The sequence below is a fragment of the Rhinopithecus bieti genome, unplaced genomic scaffold (genome assembly GCF_001698545.2).
Source record: "Rhinopithecus bieti isolate Rb0 unplaced genomic scaffold, ASM169854v2 scaffold_24263, whole genome shotgun sequence".
In the NCBI taxonomy this organism is placed as follows: Eukaryota; Metazoa; Chordata; class Mammalia; order Primates; family Cercopithecidae; genus Rhinopithecus; species Rhinopithecus bieti.
In genome coordinates, this window is record NW_016811410.1 from 405,489 (window position 1) to 415,909 (window position 10,421).

General features: G+C 61.2%; 2 protein-coding genes across 11 annotated transcripts in view; both read left to right on the forward strand.

Moving 5' to 3' along the window:
* The window catches only part of TUBGCP2 (tubulin gamma complex component 2), a 29,259-nt gene extending 24,008 nt beyond the window's left edge, over positions 1–5,251 (forward strand). For 9 of the 10 annotated variants that reach the window (XM_017893817.1, XM_017893819.1, XM_017893820.1 and 6 more), the window contains 6 exons: positions 16–144; positions 1,127–1,247; positions 2,031–2,174; positions 2,970–3,089; positions 3,906–4,069; positions 4,978–5,251. In XM_017893817.1, the coding sequence (XP_017749306.1) occupies positions 16–144; positions 1,127–1,247; positions 2,031–2,174; positions 2,970–3,089; positions 3,906–4,069; positions 4,978–5,113 (814 nt within the window). In that variant the 3' untranslated portion in view covers positions 5,114–5,251. The remainder of the gene's footprint in view (positions 1–15; positions 145–1,126; positions 1,248–2,030; positions 2,175–2,969; positions 3,090–3,905; positions 4,070–4,977) is intronic. The other variant, XM_017893826.1, reaches the window with a different exon arrangement.
* A 477-nt stretch (positions 5,252–5,728) lies between these two features.
* The window catches only part of LOC108543361 (disintegrin and metalloproteinase domain-containing protein 8-like), an 8,678-nt gene continuing 3,985 nt past the window's right edge, over positions 5,729–10,421 (forward strand). Inside the window, exons 1-4 of the mRNA XM_017893793.1 lie at positions 5,729–5,791; positions 5,873–5,942; positions 7,722–8,139; positions 9,266–9,369. Coding sequence (XP_017749282.1) covers positions 5,729–5,791; positions 5,873–5,942; positions 7,722–8,139; positions 9,266–9,369 — 655 coding nt within the window. The remainder of the gene's footprint in view (positions 5,792–5,872; positions 5,943–7,721; positions 8,140–9,265; positions 9,370–10,421) is intronic.

Below are 10,421 nucleotides of genomic sequence, written 5' to 3' on the forward strand. Positions count from 1 at the left end.
CTGCCTCTCTTGCAGGAAAGCCCTCACTCGCTACCAGATGCTCTTCAGGCACATGTTCTACTGCAAGCACGTGGAGCGGCAGCTCTGCAGCGTCTGGATCAGCAACAAAACCGCCAAGCAGCACTCACTGCACTCCGCCCAGTGGTGCGTTCCTCCTCTGTCCCCCGTGTGCCCTCCTGGTAGACAGCTCTGCTTTCTAGGCTTCTGGAAACGTCATCTGGAAGCGCACGTTTGTAGCTTTAGATCCATAATGCTTCATTTTCCTGTCTTGGGGCTGCGCGGCGCTGCCGTCCACCCCGCAGGGGATGCTGGCTCTGTCCCTCAGCCCTGTCTGGAGCCTTGTGGTGACTGCACGGGCATGGAGACCGCCCGGGTCAGTATGCAGGACATAAGCTCCTCCCGAGAGCGGACAGCCACATCTTGCTGGAACCAGAGGTGCTTTGCTGCTGGTCTGTGGCTCTAGGGTGTTGAAAAAAGGGGTCGATGGCAGAGCTGCTTAAGAATTTGTCCAGTCGGGTGCGGTGGCTCCTGCCCGTAATGTCAGCACTTTGGGAAGCCAGGGTGGGAGGATTGCTTGAGCCCACGAGTTCGAGACCAGCCTGGACAATGTAATGAGAGCTCATCTCTTAAAAAAAAAAAAGAAAATTGTTTTAATGAGCCAGAAATGCCTGTAGTTCCGGCGACTCAGAAGGCTGAGGTGGGAGGATTGCTTGAGCCCAGGAAGTCAAGGCTGCAGCGAGCCACGATCCAGCCACTGCACTGCAGCCTGGGCGACAGCAAGACTCTGTCTCTCAAAAAAAAAATTAGATGAAAAAGAAGTCGTCTCAATCATGAAGCACAAATGTGCATCTGCTGTGTGGCACCTTCCTGGTGTGGGCTCCTGGGGCTCCAAGGAGTCCGTCCACGAAGGAGCCCACATCCCAGTCTCCACTGTCCGGCTGGCTGGGGTGTCCCTGCAGGGCACAGGTTGGTAGACGGTGACAGCTTGTGCTGGGCAGACACAGGAGCAGCGGCCATGTCTGATGGACTGGGAGGGGCACCTTTTTGCAGAGGAAACAGCCACGTCCACTGGGTGCCGTCGGGGCCACGTCCTCCATGGCTGTCCTCCGTCTTCCGTGTCACTCAGGTTTGCCGGGGCTTTCACTTTGCGGCAGCGAATGCTCAACTTCGTCCAGAATATTCAGTACTACATGATGTTCGAAGTGATGGAACCGACCTGGCACATCCTGGAGAAAAACCTGAAATCTGTGAGTTTTAGCTCCATAGATCATAACAATTGAAAGCCAGTTTCCTTTCACATAATTAATGTGAGGGAGACAGGGGAGGGGCAGGAAGGCCAGGGGAGAGGGTCGTAGAGGCAGGGGGGAGGGTAGAGGCAGGGGGAGAGGAGAGGCAGGGGGAGCGGGAGAGGCAGGGGGAGGCAGAGGCCAGGGGAGCGGGGAGAGGCAGGAGGCCAGAGGCAGTGGAGGGAGAGGCCAGGGGTGGGAGGGCAGAGGCAGGTGGGAGGGAGAGGGCAGAGGGCAGGAGGCAGCGGGGAGGGGCAGAGCACGGGGAGGAGATCGAGGCGAGGGGGAGGGGAGAGAGTAGGCGGCACGGGGGCAGAGGCAGGGAGAGGGGAGAGGAAGGGGTTCCCCCTGGGGCGGAGCTGCACCAGCATTGCTGGCCACACAGGGGACCCGTGCTGCCTGCCATCATCTGGGGACTCTGAGCCGTCATTGCCCCCAGGGTCATCCCTTCCACATTGCGCCTCTGAGGCTGAGGGGCCTGAAGGCAGAATCTGGTATTACCAAATTCTAGAAGCAGCCACAGCCTCGCTTCCTGTCTTCTACCTTAAAAATTGAAACCCCTTCGGGGCGTGCCCATCATTTTTTTAGTGGTATTTGGAAGTTTTCCCCTAAAAGCCCAAGGCCCATTTAAGAGGTGGAAATGCGTAAACAGGAATGCGCAAAGCCCGAACTGAGCACGTGCGCACACGAAGCCCGTCTGTCGGCCAAGTCTTGCTGAGAAGGGGCTTGGTCTGTTCCCCAAAGGCCTCCAACATTGATGACGTCCTTGGCCACCACACGGGCTTCCTGGACACCTGCCTGAAGGACTGCATGCTCACTAACCCCGAGCTGCTGAAGGTCTTTTCCAAGCTCATGTCTGTGTGCGTCATGTTCACCAACTGCATGCAGGTGCGTGGGCACGGGCGGCACCGTTGGGTGGGCAGACCGTATCCCGACCACGGCCGCACGCAGCCTGCTCACCTTTTCCTGCTCTTGTGTGGGTGGAGGAGACGCTGGGATCTGAGTGTTTCCAGAACTCCTGGTCTTCCTGGCCGGGTGGTTCCCTCCTGGAGCCCCTGCCCTGGCAGCGTGAGCAGGGCTGTGTTCCTCCAAACCATCCCTCAGCCTCCGTGGTGCTGGTCTCTGTCTGGGGCCTTTGTTCATGGCCCTTGTGCGCTCTTTTCCTCAGCACTTGAGTTATTTGGTTCCGTTAAGGACCTGCGGGCACTAGTCACAAGCAGCTGCCCAGTGGCGATGGTGCAGAACCTGAGCGTCTAGCGGCAGAAGGGGCGCCTGGGGCCACGCTAGGGCTCCAGGGGTCTGGGGATCGGGCTGTCCAGGCAGTGCCACGGGGAGGGTCCGGAGGAGGGCATGGGCGCTGTGAGCTATTGCTGACATGTGAGAGCCATCTCGGGGTCCCAAATAGGGAAACAAGAAACACTGCTCTTAGGAACATTAGTTGGTATCTGTGAAGGCAGACGCGGGAGCAGACCGTGGAATTCTGTCAGCACAGCTGAAGTCATTGCCCCTGCAGCCGCGGGGACGCTCGTGTGTTCCTGTAGCTGCGGGGATGCTTGTGTGTTCCTACAGCCGCAGGCTACAACAGAGATGCGGCGGGTGATGTACCTGCAGGACTTGTTTTTTCTGCAAAGCGTTGTGGTTGTAACTAACAGAAGCATTTCCTTGCGACTCTCCACCCCCTAGAAATTTACACAGAGCATGAAATTAGACAGCGAGCTGGGCGGGCAGATGCTGGAGCAAGGCACCGTCCCGGGGCTGCCCACAGGGGCCGAGGAGCGGGCCCGGAAGGAGCTCACCAGGAAGGTGCGTGGCCTCCAGGGTTGGCCAGAGAGAGACGCTTCCTCCCGCCTGGGGCAGCAGCCTGAGCATCCTGACACAGAGAGAACAAACCTCGCCCCCTTTTTTTCCATCTCCCCTTGGATTGAAGAAAAGACTTAAAATTTGCTTCCAAGCACAAGCACAAGAGCCTCTCACAGCCTTCTCAGCTCGCTGGTTCCCATTTCAGCCAGTCGGACTCGAGGGCGCCCCCACAGATCTTCAGAGCAAGCACTGTGCAGGGCACCCTGGTGAGGACAGGGGCCACAGCTGCTGTCCCTGCTGAGCACTGATCCTGAGTTAGAACCGTCAGGCTCTCAGCAGGCACAGACAGGCCGCATGTCCTCGGAGGCATGGCCCTGTGGCACCGGCTCTGGAGTGGCATGGGGGGGTGGGTAGTCCTGTGTTCACACGCTGGAGTGGAGCTGCAGAGAGGAGTTGGGTGTGGGGGCCGGAAGTGAGGGACACTGAGAGGCGCCCCGACCTTGCTGAGAAGCTGCTGGGAAAGCTTGTGCTTTGCTTGTGGATCTGACCCCAAAGGAGAGCTCGAGTCACAGCCTTGTGTGGTCTGATCCTTGACCACCTCATCCCGCGAGGCCTGGAGTGTTTCTCTGAGTGCCGGGTTTTCAGGAACGTTTTTTGATCTCCTTTTTACCTTGAATCCCCTGAAAACATTGTGGAAGCCATGTTTTCTATTTAAGAAAAGAGGAAGGGAAAGGACATCGGCCTGCTGGGAACAGCATGGAGCCAGGAAGGCCCGCGGTGGGGGTGGGCATGGCTCACGTGCCCTGGCTTTCTTTCCAGCACCTGGCCGAGCATGCAGACACTGCGCAGCTGGTGTCCGGCTTCGAGGCCACCATCAACAAGTTTGACAAGAACTTCTCAGCCCACCTGCTGGACCTCCTGGCTCGGTTGAGCATCTACAGCACCAGTGACTGTGAGCACGGCATGGCCAGCGTCATCTCCAGGTGGGTGGGCGCCTGCCCCGGCCCAGAGCCTGCTCCAGTCCAGTGCCTGCCTCGGCCCAGCGCCTCCCCGACCCCAACACTTGCCCCAGCCCAGCACCTGCACCAGCTCAGCACGTGCCCCTGCATCCAGGCTCCATCTCCCCTGCGCCCTCCCCTGGTCCACCTGGTGTAGCCTCCTTCAGAAGGTGGGGCAGGTCTGTGTCCTGGTGCTAGTGCTGGTCATGTGCCACTCCCTGAAGTCAGACTAGCCCGGCTCTCCCTGGGGTGTGACATTCTGTGCAGCTGGGCTGCCCCGTTGGCACCCTGCAGCTGTGTGTGTCCTGTGGGGCTGGTCAGGCCTGGGTCAGCTTCCCTCATGCTGCACTGAACACCTAGCCTGGGGAAAGGGGCCCAGCCCTCGGGGGCAGGGAGGGGAAAGGTGGCCAAGCTGCCAGCCCGGAAGAGGTGCTGACCGGGAGTTGGAGGGTGCTATCCTTGAGGGTGCTGTCCTTGGGTGGGGGCTGTCCTTGGGAAAGTGCCTATTTGTGCTTTTGGACCACACTGTACCCTGTGCTCCCAACAAACGTCCTGATTTCCTGAGCAGGGGTTTCTGAGGCCACCCTGCCTTGAGAACTGCTGCTTGGTTCTCCAAGCCCCTGACACAGGCCCCATTGCCAGGCCCTGCTGAGGTGACGGGAGCCCCAACTTTCTGGGGCCAGGAGAGAAGAAACCTGTGTTTGTGCCTTTGACCAGGACTACACAGGACTGAAGACCTTTCTGTGGAAACATTAGTTAGGTGCCTCACCCTCACCCCTGCGGGGCCTCCTATGGTCTCTGTAGCTGAACACTTCCCCGTGGTAGGAGCAGGGCTGCCCAGCATGCACCCACAGAAGGGGTGTGCGCCCCAGCTTCATTGTCCTTCCTCACAGGCTTGACTTCAACGGCTTCTACACGGAGCGCTTGGAGCGCCTGTCTGCAGAGAGGAGCCAGAAGGCTGCCCCCCAAGTGGCTGTCCCGCGAGGGCCCCCGGCTCCTGCACCCAGGGTCGCAGTCACTGCACAGTGAGCCTTGGCTGCGACAGGAAGGAAGGGTGTGGGGTCAGCAGCAACTGGTGCAAATGGGTCCAGAATTTTCAAATCAGAATGCTCCGTGTTCTCTGTCTTTGCAGTTTAAATATAAAGCAGGAATGATGGACTTACCTCATTTTGTTTCTCAAGGCGTTGGGTTTCATTTTATAGAAGCTGCCCAGACAGGGTGGGTGTCTACCTGGATTTGCTAGTCTGTTTGCTTTTAAAATTACACTATCACCTTTTGGGTGTTTTGGTCTCAAAGTGGAAATACATGGTGTTTAAGCAAGAAGCAAGCAAAGATGCACGCGGGGTGAGATCCAGGCCTGGTGTCCACATCCTTCCAGGAGAGCTGGGGCCGGGCTCCCTGAGGTCGGTCGGAACCGGGAAGAGCCTCTGGAAATGGCCAGGGAATCCCCGAAACCCACCAGGCGTTGGGTTTGCTTCAGCCCCAGAGGCAGCCCCGTTCCTTCTGCTGAGGACTCACTCACCTCCATGCCCCTCCTCCTGCTGCTGCTCCAACTGGTCTGGGGCAGGAGGCCACAGACAGGGCCCTCAGGCACCTGGGCGCCACACCTCCCCCTCCATGGGACGTACCAACTGAAGAGTGGCCATGGGGCAGGCTCTGCTGCTGGCTGATACCGCTGCCCCACCCTATCCTGTGCCGCCTTGTCACGTAGAAGTTACTCAGCAGATTGACACCCTACCCAGTCTCCCTCGGGCAATCGTCTGCCCTCTGTCTTCCCACCTTCTCCAGGGCTACAGTGGGCAGCACAGCCATCCCCGGTGTCACAGGGCCCTGGGAGCCTCAGGGCTGCCCTGGCCAGGTTGGTCTGCTCTGGCTACATTCTGGCTAAGCTGCCCCTTCCTGCCGACCTGCATGTGTATTGTCACCATTCATCTCTCAGCACCTCGGCCCCCTTGGGCAGCGAGGAAGGGCCCTGGAGGCGAGGTTGGGAGGAACGATAGCTAGAAGAGTTTCCTGTGGGGAACAAGGGTGTGGGCAGCTCTTGCTCGGGGTGGCCTCACTGAGAACACCACAGAGCGGGAGTGTGGGGGTGTCCAACTCTGTAGCCACAAACTGCTTCCTCTCGTCTGCAGCCTGTGCAGGTCTGGCCTGTGAGTAAACACATTTATCAGCAACCTGAGTTGTCACAGTCTTAGTGTTGGGCAAATGCTGGGCCCGTGAACAGAGGATCCTGCTAGCTTTCCTGCCTGGCCGCAAGGCCCAGAAACCCCTGGTCTTGTCTCCTGAGCTCTGGGAAACCCTGGGCCTTGAGAAGTGGGGTTTGCAGGTGGTGAGAGGAGGGAAACCTCCAGGGCTGTGGAGTTCAGGCTCCCAGACCCCCCAGCGCCTGCTGGAGATGAGTGAGCTATGTTCTGTGGGATTGGGTGGGACTTCCTCCGCGTGGGAGGAGCCCATTCTGGCCGGAGCTGTTTTTAAGAAGAAATCCCTGGGAGCTCAGCATCGGCAGGGGCCTTGCTGTGCCTCCGATGTGACCAGCGTGCCGCCTTTGCACTTTTGCTGTTGAGTGACTTGTACCACGGGGTCAAGGAAGGGAAGTGTGATTGCTGGCTGGGCATTGTTCTATAATACAGGGTCGCCTGCATGGGCTCAGGCACAGGCCAGCATCCCCAGCCCTACCTGGGAGCCTCATGACATTCTCGGCAGCCTGGGGGCCTCGTCTTGTGCCACACAGGCAAGCAGACACACCCCCAGGCCGCAGAAGTCACCTGCAGCCCAGTGCCAGCCACTGCTTTCTTGCTTTTCATGCCATTCACACTGGGGTAGGAATGGCTTTGAGACAAAATGTGACAGCATCACTCAGGCCAGCTTAGATCCTCAGGGTTCCCTGTCTTCCCAGGATAACGTCCAAGGCCCCGGCCTCTTGCCACTGCCCCTTGACCTCTGTCCTCTGCCCTAGGTCCATGCAGGTCCCTGACTCGTCCTGCCCTGGGGCCCTCTCTCCAGGCAGGACTCCCTCCCAGCCCCTTGCTGGCCCTGCCCTGCCTCTCCCCAGGGAGGCCCTGAGGCTCTCCCCCAATATGATCAGTCAAGCAGCGCCCCGTGTGGTCGGCCGAGCTGCCATTCCTGCCACTACCACTCTTCCCACCCAAGGAGAGAGGCCTGGCTGTGAAAGTCCCAGGGAGGGGTCCGGGGTGGACGGTCTGGGGAACCATGGTGTCAGCCTGAACCTGCACTCAGCCTGAAGCTGAGCCCACCATGGGGAATGTGGCTACCAAGGGCAAGCATGCTTGGCCACAGGCCTGAAGCGGGATCTAGACCGCGGTGGGCTGCTGCGGGCTTTGGTCCATGTCGGCCAGCATCAGCTGCTGTCTGGGGATCTTAGGCTGGGGACGGCCCCTGCACCTGACATCACCTGGGCTGGGACCCCCACCTGGGGCTCCCCTTCTGCACTTGGACACCTGGGGGCCCGTCGGGTCCACGCCTATCCCACTCCAGCCCGTGCCTGTCCCACCCACTCCAGTGAGGCCTCAGCCTGGTGGAGGGGGTGCAGGCTTGCGGGGAGCAGAGCTTCCCACAGGGCTGACCCTATGCACACAAAGCCATGAGTTGCCCCTGCCTGGGGCTTTCTGTTCCCCAGGAAGTCAGAGCCCCCCTCTCCTGAAACCGCCAGGCAGCCCTCACAGGTCCCTTCCCCTCCAGGATCTCTCTGGCACCACCTCCTTCCAGCCGCCGGGTCCGCCTCTCAGGCCGCCTCTCGGGGTGCTGGCCGGACCTGGGACAGGCTGTGCCTCAGTTTCTTCACCTGTGCAAGGGAGGTTGTTGGATTGTTGGGGAGGGGAAGCGGACCCCGCCCCAGGTGCCGCCCGCCCCGCCCCTCCCGCCGGCCGAGGGGCCCATTGGCTGCGGGCGCCGGGGCGGGGCGCGCGGAAAGGAGCCTCGGGCCAGGAGCGCAGGAACCGGACCGTGTCCCGCGGGGCTCTCACCTCCGCCTCCGCGCCCCGACCCGGCCATGCGCGACCTCGGGCTCTGGCTGCTGTGCGCGATGGCGCTGCCAGGTGAGTGGTTCCAGGAAGCCGTCCCGGGCGCGGCGCGGGGCAGGGTGGTTCTTCCCGCAGGAGGCGACGCGGGCCCCGAACCCCTGGCCTGCTCGCACCAGGCACCCTGGCCCCGCTTCGGGCTGGTTCCTGGGAGCCAGGCGTCGGGTGCCCAGTGGTCTCTGGGTGGATGCACCTGGGCCGGGGAGGCCGGAGAGGTCGGAGATGAACCTCCTTCAAAGGTGAAGTGTGAGAGGGAAGTCCCGCCTCTGAGCTTGTTAGTGGGGTCGGGGCCAGGCCAAGCAGGACGGCTTCACCTGCTGCCGGAGGCGCCCTGGGTTCCTGGGATTCGCCTGTGGGGCTACCCACCCCCACTATTTGGCCAGGGAGGGAAGGGAGGGCAGAGGAGCTGGGGCCTGGAGTGCAAGGGTGTGGGCCTGAGGGGACCCATCTCCTGCCTGGGGGAGGTCACGAGGCTGCTGACCCTGGATCCCGCCCCTGCCTCTGGAGTGAGTTGGGCTGGGGTGTGTGACGGAGCTTCAGGCTGGAGACCGGGATGCTTTTCCGCCAGTTTCCTGGGCAGATGGGGGCCGGCTGCTCCCCTGCCGCCTCTCCAGGTTGGAGATGCAGTCATGGAGACACGTCCCTTATTGTTTTTAACGGGAGAAAAGGGTCCTGGGGTTGGTGGTCTCCAAAACTCTGCCCATTGCATGCTGGGTCCCTGCCCTCTGCTCTTGGAAACCAGGGAGTTTCCAGTACTTGGGAGGTGAGCAGCCTCCGGGAGGCCCTTTCTGCTCCCCAGTTAGGTACAACCTGATGATCAGATGAACGGAGGAGGAGATGGAAAGGGTCGGCCGCCGGGGTCCTCCTCCATCTGAGACAGCCTGGAGGCCTGTGGAGTCGCTGGCACCGCAGGGTCTCTGAGCACTGTGTGTGGGTGCTGCAGGACACGGGCCCACCGGCCCTGCCTGGGGGACTCCTGGAGTCTTTTGGGCACAGAGCCCTCACTTGAGTGTTTCTGAGCTATCTGGCGATTTCCCCAGGGGAGGGTCCAGACCAGGAAGGGGCAGAATCTGAGGTACCAGGACGCTGGGAAGGAAACCCCTTTCCCCCCGGCTCGCTTGCCTGCTGACACTCCCTCCCGCAGCGATGGTCCCCAGCCGGCCCTGGGCCCGCGTGGAGCGGTACGAGGTGGTGCTGCCGCGGCGTCTGCCAGGACCCCGAGTCCGCCGAGCTCTGCCCTCCCCCGTGGTGAGTCTAAGCTGGTCTGGGGGTTCCTGACTGGCCCCTGAGCCCGTTTCTATGAAAGGAGCTGTAGCCTACGGGAAGTGGTGAGAGACCAGGTGGACATCTGGGGCTACCCTGTTCAGCTCCAGTCGCCTGGGGCCCATCTCCATTCCTCCCGCCAGCGCTGCTTGGGGTCTCAGGGCCTCCTGGTTCCTTCAGGAACTCTATGTGCCCCCAGAAGGGAGCAGGGGTAGGTTGTGCTGGCCCCAGGCCCCTCCCCAGTTTCACTTGGCAAGGCTGATAAGCCAAATTCCTCTTTGAGCAGTGACGCTGGCTCACCGCAGAGTTGACACACCTTCCTGTGTGTGTGTGGGACGTGGCAGGGGTTCCCCGGGGCTAGGAACTGAGAGTGGCCCCCTCCCCCACGGGGGCTGCCCAAGGGTGATTCCTGAAACCTGAGTGGATGGGTGTGCACACATGTACACTGCATGCATGCGTGTGCGTGTTTCCAGGGAGGGCGGCTCCGGCCCCAGCCCTGTCCTTACTTCAGCATCCAGGGAACCTACTACCGACCTGCCCACTGCTCTGGGCTCTCATCCAGCCGGGGACACAGCTAAGGCTGTCCCGGGGCTCAGCAGGCCGCGTCCTAGCCTGCATATGGGGGCTGAAGACGCAGTAGTTGAGGAGGAGGCTCTGCAGGCACCACCAGGTCCGGCAGCTGCTGGGAGGGACGGGGCCTGGAGGCAGACAGCTGCCACTGGAGGGGCCTGTGCGTGCTATCCCTACCTCCCACCTCCTTTGCTGCCTGGCTGAGGCTGTGTCTCCCCCACCTTATGCTTTCTTGGGGAAGGGGCATTGTTACCCATGTGTGGTCAGATGGGGAAACTGAGGCCTGGGAGGACCGAGGAGCACTGTGTCCTTCCTATCCACCCAAGTGCTGGGCTCTGCTGGTCCCCTCCAGCACAGCCCCACCCCACCCCCCCACCTTCCACCCTCTCCCCTGCCTGAGGCTGTGGACCCTCAAGGACGGAGCCTTGGCCTGGGGCTGGAGGCCGGCACCCCTTCCCCATCAGCTG